At 35.1% G+C, this 17946-nt stretch overlaps 2 protein-coding genes across 2 annotated transcripts; both read right to left on the bottom strand.

The window, feature by feature from the left end:
* Positions 1 to 237: 237 nt before the first annotated feature.
* Positions 238 to 9670, bottom strand: LOC110701303 (suppressor of mec-8 and unc-52 protein homolog 1). The gene is made up of 16 exons (XM_021878933.1): positions 9465 to 9670; positions 9100 to 9310; positions 8863 to 9015; positions 5401 to 5449; positions 4877 to 4960; positions 4166 to 4269; positions 3472 to 3558; positions 3334 to 3387; positions 2680 to 2775; positions 2255 to 2382; positions 1762 to 1888; positions 1595 to 1654; positions 1392 to 1499; positions 866 to 966; positions 725 to 776; positions 238 to 637 (listed from the first exon to the last, which is right to left on the bottom strand). Exons 1-16 carry the CDS (start codon positions 9491 to 9493, stop codon positions 539 to 541), a joined length of 1542 nt encoding a protein of 513 aa, XP_021734625.1. The 5' UTR covers positions 9494 to 9670; the 3' UTR covers positions 238 to 538.
* A 1225-nt stretch (positions 9671 to 10895) lies between these two features.
* Positions 10896 to 16768, bottom strand: LOC110701304. The gene is made up of 10 exons (XM_021878934.1): positions 15950 to 16768; positions 15137 to 15234; positions 14983 to 15028; positions 14050 to 14132; positions 13867 to 13931; positions 12795 to 12856; positions 12583 to 12642; positions 12347 to 12379; positions 11316 to 11381; positions 10896 to 11223 (listed from the first exon to the last, which is right to left on the bottom strand). The coding sequence occupies exons 1-10, from the start codon at positions 16367 to 16369 to the stop codon at positions 11179 to 11181; spliced, it is 978 nt and encodes a 325-aa protein (XP_021734626.1). The 5' UTR covers positions 16370 to 16768; the 3' UTR covers positions 10896 to 11178.
* Positions 16769 to 17946: the final 1178 nt, after the last annotated feature.

A 17946-nucleotide genomic window follows, 5' to 3' on the forward strand; every position in this document is an offset into this window, starting at 1 on the left:
AATAAAATATCAAAGTAGCTAAAGAAGTTAGCACCAAAGCACAAATAAGAATGTGGCAAATTAATTTATTGTTCACATTAATATTGTATTGCAAGCATTAATTTGTCATCATCTTAAGTCTGAAATTATGCTATTATGCTATGTGTTCAACTTTTTCTATGCGTTTATGGAGGCAGCTAAGAATCCTAAGATACATTAAACACTTTCAATGGATACTCTATGGGGCATAATTAGGCGTACTACAAATTAATTCCATATCTTTTTCATTCATTCAAGTATTACTTTGGGAATGAATAAGAACAAACAAGTTTCCACACTTCAGTAACCTAAAGGGAGAGATCGCTTATATCAAAGTAAGTCATTCATCAAATGTAAAATCTAGAAAATTAATAGTTTTTGAATAGCAATAATTAGATGCCTCAAACATGACATACAATACAACAATTACATTTATACACTACTACACTAGCGACAAGCCGACAAGGCAGAATTAAAACCGAAATCTGTGTGAAAAAAGGGAGAGACCCTGCCAAAAATCTCAAGGCTTCCATAATTTCATGCTGCAGTCTTCACCATAGGTAGCCACAAGATTTATGTGAGGATGGTGTGTCACCCCGATTACATCTTTCTCATGCACCTGCCACGATAAAAGTCAAACGATAATCAAACCAGGTGTTATGATTAACCAGAACGTATATATATTTATGACAAACCACTCAGTTACCTTCATCAGATGTTCTAGTTTACCAGACTGTTGGCTGAAACAATACAAATTTCTGCCAAACAGAAAGAATGTTAACAGGTGTTATTGAAGGGTTTCAATTACGATAGAAGCTATAATTGAAGAATATCGTTGGTAGAATACCTGTCTTCACCAACACAGTAAATCCACTCCCCTTTTGGTGATACACAGGCCGCAGAAAAGTCTCCACCTTCTCTCTTACCAGAAGAGAAACTCTTCACAACCTGCATCAAGTATTTTGGGTCAGAAATGCAGCTAAAAGTGCTACGAAATGTTGAACCAGAAACAATTTTCAGCCTAATTATCTCAACATTGTTGGCTCAGATGCAGTATATTACAAGATTTACAGCTTGCCACTACCAAATGTAGCAAATGGATGAACTACTCATCAATTCTTACTATAATTTCGTGAAAAACGAGAGGAGATTTGAATCTATCTATGCAACTTAGCAAGTTTTTGAATTCAACTAATGAAATGGTTCAAGGTATTTCAAGGGAATATTCAATTTGTTTAGTATAATCTCAAATTCACTCATCGAGTATACACAGAATCAGAGTAAAACAAGGTTCCCTGACTCGTGCGCTATTTAGCAAATCAGTTAACAGATCTCATTGAGTGCTAAATCAACTAACAAGTGCAAGAGCATACCTGTCCTTGGAGTGTCATGATATATATGGATGAGGTCTTGTTGCAAACAACAATGTGATCCATATTTTTGGGAAATAAATGAACAGAATTTACAGAAGCATCTCCACCCTGGATTTCAGAAAGGTAATGATTGTAACACAATACAGCTTCCATTAATTAAGAATAGTATAAGAAGAAACAATCAACAAAGTATCAAGGATTACCCTTAAAGGCGGTGGTGGTTTAAAAGTCTGTAGACACTCAGTTGTCTTGACATCCCAAACCTGTTACATATATGAAAAAAAGAAATATGAGATATTAGAAAGGAAAAAAAAAAAGAACTTAGAGCCAGGTAGAGGCCTAAAAGTTTTTAATCACTTAGGCAATTCACCTTGACTGTGCAATCGCTAGATGCTGTGATCACACGGCTACCGTCATTTGTAAATATTGCGTGATTCACATAAGAAGTATGCCCACGAAATTCCTTCAACAATTTCCCAGACTTCAAACCATGAACCCTGAGTTCAACCAATATCACATTTAAGTGAATATTATCTAAATGCTGTGATACCAATGTGGAGAGCCCATCAAATTAAGCCAGACAGTGGAAATTGATTATGCAACGTTAAGAAGCAAGATAAATAAAAAATAAAAAGAAAAAATAAACGACTGAAACATTTAGAGTCAAATATACGAGAAACTATAGAAAACAAATAATACAGCACAGAACATTAGCTTTTTTTTAGATATTTAAAGCAAATTATTATCACTACTATTTGAAACTACACAGAACATTAGCTAAATGTAGTACCAAGTTGTCAGTAATACCTAAACTATTAGCTAATTGAATCATAAAAGTCGTAAGTCAATCAGGAGATCCAAACCTGGCAGTGCTGTCAAAAGATGTACTCAATATCTGACTTCCATCTCGAGAAAAGCAAAGACTTGTAATTCCCATAGAATGAGCACGTTCAAGGCGTCTCAAACACTGACCAGTTCTAATACGCCAAACCTGCAGACAGGTACAAGGTCGAGCAACAAATTATCAGCAACCCTTTCTTCCATGAATAAGAAGCTAATTAAGGTCAATGTAGACAAATTTCTATGTTATAAATCAACATAAGAAGCTATACAGAGCAAAATTATAGTTTTTGAAACATTACAAATTTACAAAAGAGAATTAGAGATCAACCAGGACAAAATGCTAAATATAAGGACATATCATTCTTAGAGACTAATGTCCATCCCATTTTAACTACAGTATGACGCAGGCTCTTCACTGTTCCAGAAAATATAAATACGTCCTTACTTTGATTTTTCCATCTTGAGAACCGGACGCAAGCATCTCTGAATCTCTACTAAAATCAGCACAAAGGACTGCTTCCTCATGCATCATAAATGTCTCCTGTTAAAATACAAATCAAGTTGATAAATAAAAAATTTAACCCAACAACAAAAATGAATTCAATGAATAGATTTTACTCCATAAAGCTCAACACAGTTTCCCTAAGCAGAAATTAAAGGGATTTCTAAAAGAAAATTTTAAATTTTAATAGAACAATGCAAAATCATCTAGATAGGGGGATTTTTGTACCATCAATTTGAAACATATCGTAAGTGGAAGGGGATAACTGGTATCTTTCTCGACATTTGGAGCAGTAAGAAAACAAGTAAAGTTTAATCACTGTGGCGGCGGCTAATTAATAGTTATACAAAAGGAAAAAAGAATAACTTAAAAAAATTCCAATAATACAACATACATCTAGAAATGACTAATGAGTCTTCTCAAAACTACAATACTCCAGGATTACCACACAATTCTTTTGATGAGCCACAAGTTGCATTAATTGACAGACAATCAAAAGGTTAAAAAAAAAAAAAAAAAAAAAAAACCCAGATATGACAATGACATCCAGAACAAATTGAATTCAGTCACAAACTCAATCAAACGAGAGAAACTTACATCAGCCTGGTACTGAAGATCTTTCTTGAGCTTCCCACTAACGTGGTCCCATACCTGATCATGTAAATCTAAGAATATATTTCAAAATAAAATGTAGATAAAAAAAAAATCCAGATATACAAACATATTATAGTATACCTCAATAAATCCATCAACAGAGCAAGAAACAAGAAATTGCCCATCAGGTGAAAACCGAGCACATTCTGGATGACTTTTCTTCCCAAACTGCATAATATAATTCAATAAGTGAATGATGGAAATGAGCCTCAAACTTTAATTAAATTTAAATTACCCATGGAAGTCATCCTATATCCTATAGAAAGTTGCGGAAGTCTCACGCTGCATGAATCTCATTTAATAATTTTCCTTAGTGAGTGAGTTAATCTGTCAGATTTTTTCACATGAATGTGGCAAGGAGATTACGTATTGTAATACAATGCCCCAAACAGGGAAATAAAGTCCTCAACAACGCGAAATTCTCATAGAATAATAACAACAACAGATACGAGCAACCTGTACAGAAACTTCAATTGGATACATGTTCTTAGGATTCCACTGCTCCACATCATATCATGTCCATTACAGTCTCATTCTAATGTACTATTATATTTTCGTAACTACTTCAAACTGCAATCCTGGTGCCAATAATTAAGAGAAAAAAGGGGGAAATACATGGAACCCAAAACTCACTCCCACTATACAACTAAAATTACACAGCAATGGACAACAGTCACTAAGAACACCATTGTCAAGCACAAATTCTTTATCATTTGCAAATTTGTTAGCATAGTATAAACAAATTTTGTTATACATGATTGAAAACCAATTCTACCTTGATAGTATGAGTAAGCGTCGTAGGATACATATCCTCAACATCTTGTTTCATTGCAGCAGTTCCACGGAATAAATCGAACTGTGTCCCAGGAGGAAGCAAACCTGACAGAATGGAAAAAGTAGTTCAAAAAACACTTTATAGAAGCATAACATTTTTCAACTAGTGGGAATTAATGAAAAGAATACAACAGTATGACAACCAGGGAACATATTTAAGAAATGCCAAAATTAGCTATTAAATTAGAGATCTTACTACTTTACTAGTACTCTAATTGTAGTCAAAGCATTTATTTGATGGTGGGCGTTCAGCGAACGCATCAATTAAATGAGTATAATGGCGCTACAACCTTCCATTACTAATGAGAAGCTCTGGCCTTGGGGAAAGCATTTACTGTATGTCACAAGCTCAAAAACAAACACTAAAAATAAATAAACTAAATTGATTCAATGCACAAAAAATCCTTATAATGTTCAGCATTTCTATAACTTTATTTTGAAATTATACTTTAGAAACTTAGTGACTAGTTCTAATATCCCTCTTCAGGAATTGGATATCATATACTTCCTCAATAGATTAACAGTGCACATAGCAAATAAGACTGAAAAGTATTTAAATATGCTGTCAATTTCTCTTTTCATCCAAAATATGCACCCAAAAACAAATCTCAAGTTTCTCTTCCATGACATAAGATATAGAATTCTGACTAACCTTGGTGCTGTTGCCACTTCAAAGCTTGCCCAATCAAAGCCATCAATCGTGATGGTGGAACAACAGAAACTTCTGAAGAAAGAGCTGAAACAAAGTGGTGAAAGAAAAGGAGAAGATATCAAGATTAACAAGCAACACAAAAGCAAAAAGCAGTTTTAATAGGAGATGCAATTGTGCGAACAAAGAATTTGAAGCAATAAGGCTCGTAAATCATCTCATTCATTGGTAGCTTAGAGATTTAGAAAAAAAGTAACTGAAAAGGCAAAGTACCATTATGCATAATAATGATAAATCTTTTAAATGGGGAGAGAGTGCAATATTCATAGAGGTTCAGCAGACCGTCACACCAAAATTCAATCTAAAGTTTATCTCCCTTCCACTTATTTGATTGTATTATAATGGAAGCTTTAATTATATAAGTTTTAATTATAATTAAAATAAAAAAACTAAAACAAAAATTCAATAATAGACAATCAAACCATACAGCATGAAATATTAGAGCAATGCAACAAAGAAAAGTAAACCTTGTGCAATTTGAGCACGTCGCCTTTCTTTAGTTGAATCTTGATAAGCCTGTCAAAAGAAGCCACTGATAAGCTAGATACAGCTCCATGAATGCTGACTGTAACTTTTGCTATTTCAATTGCCGGGGTGACAAAGTGCATAGAACATCAATATGGCAAAAATTACAACCATTAACAACTTACGCATTAGGATCCTAAAGTAAATAATTAGTATACAAATATTGTCTACATGCAGAATTCATATCTTATACATAATATACCTCCAAAGGTTTTTTTAGTTAAACCCAAAAAGAGGATGGAATGTAAGCCAAACCATACTTTACATCACTGCAATATAACACCAGTCAAACCCCCCCCCCCCACCCCCTTCAAAAAAAAAAAAAAAAAAAAAAAAAAAAAAAAAAAAAACCCACTGAAGCCAGGAAGAATTCTTTTCTTGAAGCCCCCATGGACCTACTTAGAACACCCTATAAATCTCAAAGTTGCATATCTGGCCTACAAATACAATAAAAACAAAGATATAAACACCCAAGTCCCCAAGCACAACACACTAACACCAGACAAACTGCAGTTTTCAATGTCACAAAATCCACAATACTTCATTAATTTCACCATTGTCTACACAAAGGACTCAACCTCCTTAAGGACCTCAAACAAACAAGGGACAAGGAGAAGAAAAAAAATATTGGAACTTCTGCGATACTTACAAGAAACTATTTACCAGAAATTCCTCAAAAATGTTAAGCTCTAAAACACCAAACAAATATGGAAGCTCATTTTACTTACAATCAGGCAAATAATTCCAAAATGGAAACTTCAAAAAGTGAACATAGATCTCTTTATCAGGGAAGAACATAATAGGAGCATTATGACATGTATAGTCGCTTAGATGCAAAGAAGATAGTGCTCCCTGCTCTAGATTCCTCTCAGTCTCAAAACTGTTCTTAATTATTTCCCATCCACACGTACATATAAACTAGATACATGATAAAAATCCACTAACTAGTATAGAAAGTAAGCACAAGTCTATAAGGCATCTCAATATATTATTGTAAATCGATATTTTCCTTATGACTACTGATTCTTTGAGTAACCATGAATCTATGATCCAAGAGGAAACATCCATAAAATTTTCTTTGTAAGTGTGATGTTCTTCAATGTATACACCCACAATTCTATTATGTATTCCAAGTCATTAAGTAGACTCTCTTCGTTACAACACAGTCAACTAAAGAAATCCCACAAGTATGCAATAATTGAGTAACATCCCAACAATACTAGAAATGTAAAGGCAGCATAAAAGGGATGCTAGAAAGATAGTTAAGACACAACTAGCAAAAGCAATAAAATCTCCATTAAGGGCCATCGATTTCACAAAGAAAAACATTGGGGAGTACCCCTTGAAAAATAATGAGATAGAGATTAGACATCTAAACTCCCCACATCACACAGCAAGATAGGCAAATGCATCATAGAGAGGAGACCTCAAATAAACCAAGCATACTGAACTTAAGACAATTCTAAACCTTGAAACCACCTTAATTGCTTGCAATACATCTATATCAATTTTTACTCAATGAATAGAGTACAATAAAAATCAACTAACAATTATAATAAACAAAGACAGCTCCCTCAATCTAAACCTTAGAAGTTAACAAAATCCTACAGAAAGTTGAGGGAGAGTTCTATATTGACAAGTCTAAAGTAATCTAAACTGATTTGGACTTGTCTGGACTAATTGGAGCTTTTCAAAACTCATAAGTATATATTAGAGCTTATTGTAGTTGTGATAGAACTTGAATAGCCTTTAATGTAAGTTATCAGTAAGAAGTTTTCCAAGAACTTTTTGCCGAAGGTGAAAAGAGCGTAGCCTCAAGGTTTAAATGCCCAAGTGAAAGAGAATAGGGGTAAACAGGTCTAACAAACCATTTCCAACAGCGCTAATTCACTAATATCCACAAAATGCCAATAACAAACAATTCCTATTTCCCACTTCTTCCACACACTCCGAGATTTAATTACCATAACTGGGCAACTCAACTTATCATAAAATTCACCTTAATGATAAAATCCTTCAAAACCCAACATTGTATAGAACCACAAAGCACCCCAACAAACATAGGAGTTAAGTTCAAAATCAACTTCACTCCAACAAAAGAAATTCCGGCAACTAAAGTTGTAGAAGAAAGAACACCGCAAAGCCTGTCAGACATTAGGTCAAGATTATGAATACGATAGAGGATACTAGTAGGCTTGATGTATCTAAGCTTCATAAGCTCCCCTCCCTCCCCCCCCCCCCCCTCCCCCCCCCCCCCCCTCTAGAAAAAAGAGGGTAACAAAAGTCAATCTCCTAGTCACCAACCACCCATTTTAGGAAACCTGTAGGGTACTAGAAATTGGAAAGTACTCTTAAAGAAGTGAGCCCAACAAAACAAAGAAGTATAATACTCTTCGTGCTACAAGCAACGCAGCATGCATATATAACTAAGAATCAACATAGGCCATGTTTGACGGTTAGTAGATATTAGAGTACATTAACGAGTTTGACTAACACATAAAATTAGCTGCAAACTATAAATTAACATTAGTCGATTAGGTTTGAAGAGAAGCACATAAGGGAATGGAGTACAATTTGCTTCAAAGTTCAAACAGTAACATACAATAATAAATGATATTCAAAGGACAAAAATGTGCACTTTAACTTGTAAGTAAATCTACTCTTCAACATGTTCCCTCCATAAGCATACTATTATTATCCCTTTTGATGGGATTGCATATTTGCATCATCATATTGTAAAAGAGACAGTGTACTTCATAATGACCAATGACATCCTACACTTATCCTTTCCTCTCACAACCCAACCCACTTCAAATTTTCTTACTCATACTCCTGAACTCTTCAGCTCTTTTTACGACAATCCATACAGCTCCTGAACTAAGAACCCATTGCTTCTAAGCTATCAAATTAAGTGCAAAGCTCCTCATAATATCTTTTCATGAAACACTAGCATCATCAAAATCCCTCTTGTTCTAGTCACAAAGATCTTAAATTCTTAATATTCTTCTTAGGCTCTTAATATTCTTAATAACATCCAAGTAGACGTCATCTGCTAAGCTCAAAATTAACCACTTAAGCCATACACAGGACTTAACTCAATGTCGATCAATCCCAAGATCAGACCTTCATTGTATGAACTTTTCCAAGAGGTTCCATCCTACACTATTCCCTTGGTCATTACCAAGTAGCAAGCCTCAAACGCCACCGTTCCTTTCCTCCCTGCCCCACCCCTGCACATAAATCTTTATCTACAAAAATAGGACTATTCTCATTTCTCAACTCTCACTAATAAACCCAACAGTAATCTCATTCTCACCAGCTGTCATAAATTGTTCAACAATCCAAATATTGCTACAGCAGGGAAGTAATAACAACATAAGACGATTTAGAGTGAAAACAAGTACCTCATGCGGATCAAAATAGGTCCGAACAAGAAGATGCTCCAACCGCAAGTACCTCTCTGGGTGCTCTTGCTTCATCACACCCATCACTTGGGTCTGCCTCAAAATTGCTCGGGCGGTGTCCAATTCTCGAAGCTCGATCATTTCGAGAACAATCTACCAAAACCCCAACAACAAATCATCAAAATCATATCTTACAAACCACCCAATAAAATATATTAATTGAAAATGCAACCACACCTGCTCGTACAAATCCTCCAACTTCTTCCTAGGAAGCTTAAGTTGAGAAACTTGAGGCAAAACAGCATCCCATCTCCCACTATTAACATCTGCAATGAATGTTTCATGGCTATCTACTGTGTTCAAAGACACCTGACATTCGCTTTGTAGTGTTTGAAACGTTTGATTTAAGGAATTTTCTTTGCAGAATTGAAGAACTATCTTAATCACACTGCAATTTTCACGTATTTCAATATTAAAGATTGAAACTTTACATCTAAATTATATAATTAAAAAAAATTAGCAAGAAATTAACGTGCATTATAATGCAAAATTGAATAAAATTTGAATAGAAGAAGATAATAATAAAGAATAGGAAAGCTTACTCTCGAGCTTCAATTTCAAGAGTGGACATTGTTGCAAATCAAAAGCTTTGAAGATGATTGATTAACGAAAAAAAATTGAAGAGAGAGAAAGACTGAGATTTAATGTTAGGGTTTTAGAGTGATTTTAATTTTTGTCTTATATTTCTGGGAGATTATTTTCCTGGAGAAAGAAGATGAACGATGAAGAGATAGAACGATGGGCTAATGAGCAAGCCCAGTCCAATCGAGGAAATAGAGCAACTCATTTTTGGGATGTTGAAGGAGTAGAATAAAGTTGATTAGTCGGGTTTGGGTCGGGTCAAATTCAGGTAAGAAGACTTTTGCTGATGGTACAAGTGTGATGGACTCATGATCAAGTATCAAATGAAGAGATTGTCGATTTGGGTTTAAGTTGAGTTGAATTTGTTGGTGTTAGTAATGCAACCGAAAAGATTTTATCTCAAACTTAACCAGGTTGGTTCGTCCAACCGATCAGACGAGAGTAACTTCTTGGTTGAATACTCATTGTTGTACTATCCACTACATTGTAGTGTACCTTATGCTACACGATTGTGTGATATACATGGTTATATATCTTACTCTACACGGTTGTGTGGCTTTGCATACAAAACTATCTACATGGTCGTGTCCCCTCTTTTATGCGACCGTGTGCATCAAGTATTATTTGAAGTGGCTATTAGTTGGGCCTAGTTGGACACACCATAAATTGATAGGTGGTTTGGATTTATTTCTTTTCTTGTATAGGAATTTTATAAATACAAACAAGTGTCTCTTCAATGATACGACTTTTTGAAAAACCCTGACACATAAACACAAATCTATCCTTTGAGATTTGAACAGCTTTTATAGCAATTTCATTCTTCGAGTTTTGGTCCACGAATTATGGAGGAAAGTTTTGTTAACATTAGGGAGCGTGCGTCATCAGGAAACTTGTACCGGTGGTGACATATTTCACTTCTAATGCAATAGATTCTGTTCTGCGGCAATACTGTATTATTGAAATCTTCAATCTGAGTATTTTTCCCTTTCATCCTATTTTATTTGTTAAAGTCAATTGGTATTTTTCCAACAGGGTTAATGACAAGTCTATTGTCAACATTAAACTAGTATATTAAAATTTTGAATAATAAACTTTAGATTATAGCCCATACCCCATATCTTAGTATTGTACAAGTATTAGTTTTGTTGCTCAACACTAAGTCCCTAACCCAATTATTTAATGAAAAGTTATTTTTACCAACTCTACTTATATACGACTCAAGACTCATAGTAGGTATGCAAAATCTAGTAAAAGGGTGCAAAGGCATCACTTGCACTCTAGTATAGATTAGTACCTCGGTTTAAATTTAGCTATCACATTATTCGTTCAAATTACACCATCAATATTTTATTAGGAGCCAGCAATGTTATACAAAGTAGATTATATTTGAGTAGATCAAACTAATGGTAAAACACTTTTCATATAAAGAGGCTTCAAGAACATTACAGCTATGTTGATGTGTAACTGTAAACAAACACTTCGTATAGAACATGTTAGCAGTTTTTTGCCACTCCCTACAGGCTACAGCCTTTCACTAACGCCCCTAAATATATCATTACAATTTCTTCCTCTCTAAACAGAAGGGTAAATATACAAACAAAATTTCCTGTACAAAGACAAGAAGAAACTATTCCTACAGAAAAAACACTACACCGTTCCTCATTTACATGAGAGTCATCTTTCGCCAAACATTGTCTCCAAAAGAGCAGCTTCCTCTTCCTGCATCACAACACCAGATTTTAATGTTTGACGAACTTTCGTATTATTGTCATTTTCACAAGAAGAAAGGAAAATAATTTTTTTTAGCATACCACTAATGCATTAAATTCGGTCTCTTCATCAATTGCACTTACAACAGCAGGGTCATCCAAAATATCCTGATATACAGAAACAAGATTGAAGGATGAGAAACATTTATCCCCATTACTCACGCATTATTCTAGAAGCAATTTCAATTCCATATACTGCGCCTCTTCTAAGATGGTTTAGCACTTTAGCATGCAAAACACATGCTTGAACATACACAGATCAGAGCAGCCTCCGTTGGAAAAACCCAAGCACCTGTATGAATTATGCCACCAATATGCATAGGCAATTCAACGAGAATCTAGTGTAGTTTCTGCCATAGGCAGCCATCTAAAAGGTAGAGGAAGTGTTTCCAAAACACCCATATACATTTCTAGGACCTTAATAACATTTTTAATTTTAGCAAAAAAAAGTATTTACAGAAACATATGGCAGTGACAGTTTAAGGCCTTAAAGCGGTAATGATAGTAGATTAGTAGTAGTAGTGAAGTTCTTTTAGATTCCACAAACAAGCAATCCATGTCCTGAAGACCAACACACACACACACACACACACAAACCTGAAGGCACAGTTGTAAACAAGCAATATCTACAAACACAGTATACATGAATACATTTAAACAAGAATATCAAATGGGATCCCAAGGGCTCACAACTCGAACGGTCTACGAGCAAAATAATTCTTTCCCACAAAGCTGTAAGGAACACACACTTCATGACAAGAGAATTAAGGCCTCAGCCCACAGCTCATGGAAATAGTAACAACAAGAGACAAATAGGGCAAACATCAGCACTAAGGCTGTAAAGAGGGGGTTGTCCCTACATTTCCATGGACTTCTGTGTAAGGCCAAGTCATGCATCAAACACAGACACTTGTAATAAGCACTACATATAAATCCCATATGGTTCTCTGGAAAAATATACTGTCATACTGTCATATCTCAAGCTGCTTATTCATTATAAATAGATAAATCATACAGAATAGGCAGTCCCATTAGCTTTTATTGTATATATAATAGTTTAAAGTGAAACTTACATCATCAGCAATTCTCAACTGGCCGTTATCATCCTGTGCCAATAAATAAATGGAAAATTTATCATCTAGATCATTCAATAAGAACAGAACAGGAAATTAACTTGACATTAACCAAATTAAGGTACGCTCTCCATAGATCATAATTCTTTATAAAAAAAATTTGGCAGTTACAAAAATCAAAAGAATGCTAACAAAATACTTGTGTGGAGAATGTATGAGAAATACAATTGTAGTACCTTGACAGCAACAAAAAGAAGTGGTTCTGAAGGTGTGTATATCATATAATGGGTCCCATCCTGAAAAGACCATAATGCAAACAAGTGATAACACATAATACAAAACAATAACATCACATACAAAGACTACCTAAAACATCATAGAGGTCCAGTTTGTTTCCAACCAGTAATCATAATTGATTACTTATATTAGATTATTATTAAAACCTTACCAGATGAAAACAAGTAATCTCGACACCTTCATTTGGCACACCTTCTACGTCTTGCCCATCATCTGCATGATAGATGTATCATAGACAAATTTAAACCATTAATATAGAGTTTGAGGCACCCACAACCAATATTTATGCAAACTGTACAATGAAGGGGGGAAAATTCTGTATCATAAAATTTAAAAACTGTCCATCAGGAAGACATTCATCAATTCGTGTGAAAAGGCACAGCAACTATGCAATTACCTTCAAAAGGAACCCATTAAAAATGCTTGTTCATCTTCATACCCATAGAAAATGATCTGGCATTATCACTTTTACAGTTTACATGAAGAGACACCATGTTTTGAACATTCACACTGGTCAATTAAGACACTTTAGGATCAAATAAAGATCATGAAGCCAAGAAGGTCAATCATCAAGGAAAGTTCCAATTAACTTAAATGATGAAAATGGAAGTATCTATACCTAGACCTCTTTTTATTTTTCTCTATGACCCACAGAATGGGAATGAGGACAGATTTGAGAAAACCAGCTTTGTAGCACTGCTTCTTGAGCTTACAATTGGATTGTCTTAAGCTCACAACGCATGTACAGATGTACCCACTAATGTCCTATCGAGTCCAATAACAAATGATGGCTATTTTTAGGTACATTGAAACTTGAGCCAAGCCTGGATCATCTCAGATAAAACAGATGGTAAAACCCTACACCAGAGTGCATAATAGACCAAGCTCATAAGCTCCAAATGGACTAGCTATCTGAAAACATTTCCAACTGAGCAAATGAAGCTGAAATATCCTCACTTCACCCCCTTCACCAGGTTTTTTATTTTTTATTTTTTATTTAAGGATTAAATATAGAAAAGAAAAAAAAAATGGCTACCCTCTCTCCTGTATTCATAGATCATAGTAACTCAAGCATTAGGTACTGAGTGCCCAAGAATTTACTATATACATAAGAGATTGAGGCTCACTGTACCTTGGAACAGGACCGTGCTAGTTTCAAAGCCAATATAATAAAATAGAAAATTAGGTTGAGTGAAAGACGAAGGGGCCAGTAAGCGCCTTACCTGACCGGAAGTCAAATATGCTTTCTTCTGAGTAGCAAAATCCTCCACGAGCTGTATAGCAAAACCTATTTTGCAAACATAGAAGACATGAGTAATCCCAAAGGAACTGATGATGCACATAAACAGCTACAAAGGATGGTTTCTTTCTGCAAGCGAACGAAATGCTCATCTCTTATATCTTACCCACTATGTACCAAATGCATATGTATTTTAGCAAGTGCATAAGCAGCATTTGGAAGGATAGCTTCAACTTCATCATCATTAACCTGTAAATAAGAGGTGCTGCAAATTTAGAAACTTTTTGTTTTTCCTGATGGGAAACGGCGAAAAATGGGGATATCAAACTAAGACATAAACAGCAATAAACAAAGAAACTAAATTTGAAATAGATAAATGCATCGGCACATGAAAGCAAGGACAGATAATAAAGACATTTTCACAAAGTTCAAGTACCACAAATTCTGCTGCACCAATGCCACCAAATAAGCAAAGCTACTATTTCAGTAACCATAGGCGCAAAGAGATTGAAACCAAAGTGCATAGAAACCAGACAGAGTTAAACTCTAGGTGCACTATGTGTTGCAAAACCAAACCGATTACTTATCAGTAACTATAAAGGTTACATAGTGACATTGGTCAGACAGCAGAAAAAAAGGAGATGGCAGAAAATATTGTAATACTGAAGCCATATCCTAGAGTAAAAGCATAAGATGCACAGATGGAGAACAATGTCTGACAGAAAACATGACAAAACAGGTGATGGTTAGCTACTATAAACAGAATGGTGAGAAGGATCAGGTTTAAAAAAAATTCTAAGCAAATTATAAATGACAGAAGGATAGGATTTGGACACACTATATACCCCCTCACAGTGATTATCAATAAAAAAGAATACTCCCTTTTGAAGACAGCCACGAGATGAGTAAGAAAAGGCACTCTTTCTAAATTAAAATTCTATCTGATTCCTCCTTACTCATGAAGCACGAGATCACCGGTTATTTACGTTAAAACTATGGAATTTCATGTAGCAGAATCCATCTAATATAGATTGCTAGAAGCAACAATGTGGACAAACAGTTCCAAAAAGTAATAGGATAGTGGGAAGCAGAAACATACAGCTGACCATCCGTCAATATTTGTGCTCTTCAAAATCTGAACAGGCCTGCCAAATGAAAACAATATGACATAGTGAGTTGGCAAAGGTAACAATATGTCAATATGACATAGTGAAGAACTAAGATATATAATACAAGTATCAAACAAAACATACGTATCAACTGGGCACAGTAGCAGACAATCATCCCCTTTAGAATTTGTAAATACTCTCCTTATCATGCACTCCAATGGAAGGTTATTGGTTGGGTCAACCTGTGCACATAAACAATCAGTCACATATAAATGTGTTAACACTGTATAAGGAGCACATTGCCTAAAACTACAACCTGCCATCAAACCATGTCTAGCAATCATCACAACAACTATCCACAAGCTCAAGCTACTGACCAAAGGTCACAATATAAGGTACGGAGTTCCCAATATAAAGGCAATGATGAAATAGACTCCAAGCCATACAAAGGTTACATAGTTTGCAATCACTATATATATATATATATATATATATATATATAATTAACCCACCAAACAATTAGCACTTTATTCATCAATAAATCCATCAAAAAAAACATCCAATTTCTTATCAATCAACCCAAGAAACATTATTAATCCATGAAAGAAATCTATCACCAAATTCAACCCTCAATTTCCCACAGGTTTTGACTTCCGAAAGCAAACCCTCACAACATACAAAATACATGAGTCTACATAAACTTTCAAGTTCAAGCCCCCCCATAATAAACCTATTTGCACTAACAAGCTCCTTTAATCATCAGACCACAATCACATATAAATTCATTTCCATTACGGCCATTTATTACCACCTACTATACGAGCCAAATAGAATTAACCCATAAAAATCAAAAAATCAATATGACGAACAAAATTGAGCAAATTAAACCCAAATATCACTAACATAAAATAAAATTAAACAAAAAAAACAATGAAAAGAGTTGAAAGAACACTCAACAATAGTAGCAATTCGCCTCGGGGCAACCATAAGAACACGGCCTTGATCATCAATGACAAACCCAGCAGGTGGTTTAGGCAAAGGAAGAGGAATATAAACATCTGAACGCTTTGAATTTCCACCATTTTCACCTTCTTCTTCATCCAAAACATCAAAATCATCCAAGCTCAACTCTTCAGAAACAGGAGGAGGAGAAGGACCCTTCTTCTTTCTTTTCTTGGAAGATTTAACTGATGACCCACTTTGCTGTTTTGCAGCAGCACAAACAATGGGTTGCAGTAGTTTCTGGGGATTTGATGAAAAGGGTTTAAGGTTGGAAATGCAGATTGAGGAGAGAGAAAGTGGGATGGTTTTATGGGGTTGAGAAAATGGGGTTTTAGGGATTGATAATTGGGATGTTGAAGAAATGGATAAGGCCATTGTTGCTTCCCTCGAAATGATGAAAATTGGGTGTTTTTCCTTTTTTTTGGCGGAACTTGAAGAAGAGAGGATTCAGGAGAAGTATCAACTTGGACCCCCTAAAGATTTTTCATTTCAAAGGGTTTCAACTCACATCACTCCGGGTTTTGTTACACTATATTGTACTCGTAAAGTCGTATTCTATAGTGCGGAATGTAATAGACATAATTTATTCTTCGTAAACACTCAATATTGTTGATTTGTATAATATATTTTAATGTGTTTTTTTTAATGTATTTTTTTTGCTCTCATTTCTGACCTCGTCTTGCTAGCTTTGTTTTTATTTCCTCCCTTGCCTCAACCTTCAATGGATTTTTAGCTTGATTTGTCCCTTTGTGAACCAAGTAGTGGGAGGTAAAACAACTTTGGCAGTTGTAATTTGTAAATACTTCATTGTGAAAATCCAATTATCATAAGCATGTGTGTTTTACACTTTTACTATGTTCATCATTTATATTTAGCTGATAACAGTACATGAAATGGCATCATGGATTTAAAATTTTGCAACAATTTCACTCTACTGATTCCACTTGTTACTATTATATTGAAGATAACATCACATGGTGAAGTAAGAAATTGGACAAAAGCATTTAGAAATAGGATGAGGTGAATCAGGCAATGCAACAACAGGCACTGCCTTGGCTGGAGTTGCTCTTGCAGCTCGCTTGTTGGGTCTACCAGGCTACTATTTACTCCTTGAATTCAATCGTGAGGAAGCTGATTGATATCTCACCTTACTTTGAAGATTCCCAATAAGCTTCCCGTGTTTTCTGGAGTTGAAGCCTTCTGTTGTCTTATGATTAAAGATGGCTTCCATTTGCAATGAACCAAAATGTGTGTCGCAGTTACTACAGACGAGAGCTCTGTATCTCTTGGTTTCAGCAAGAGTGGGATCATAAGGCAAGGAGCATCAGCAAGTGTTTAGAAGGGAATTCTTTTCCATGAACAAGTTGTTAAAAGATTCAATGATGCTAGTAATGGTAATATCATTAGATCCTTTACCAATGAATGTGCTGCTATGACTCGAAAATTGAAGCTTAAAAAACCTAGTGTAGTTGGGATGGTACTGTGAAAAAAAAAATGAACTTATCCTTGTGTATGAGTTTCTGCCTAATGGTAACCTTTGATCAGAATCAGCATACAGATTCGGATGCTTTTTGTGTGCTTACTTTTGAACAATGGTTGAACATTTGTTCACGGTATAGCTTCTGGTCTTCCATACTTGCATGAATAATGCAACAGGCAGATCATTCATAGGGATGTTAAGACTTTTAATGTGATGCATGATTCGGATTTAAACCTAAACTTGGTTATATTGGATTGGTTGAGGTCTATGACTGGGATTCTAGATTGAGGAAACCGACTATTCCAGTTGGGACAATGGGGTATTTAGCCCCAGAGTATCTTCACTTTGGTGTTCCTACTATTAAGTTCGAAGTGGTGGTTTTGGAGGCACGTGGTGACTGGAAGAAGGCCAATTGAGAACAAACAAGGTTTTCTCATTGATTGGATATGAAACCTGTGGGAGAAGGGTAAGC

Source organism: Chenopodium quinoa, unplaced genomic scaffold (assembly GCF_001683475.1).
Source record: "Chenopodium quinoa cultivar QQ74 unplaced genomic scaffold, ASM168347v1, whole genome shotgun sequence".
Taxonomy (NCBI): Eukaryota; Viridiplantae; Streptophyta; class Magnoliopsida; order Caryophyllales; family Amaranthaceae; genus Chenopodium; species Chenopodium quinoa.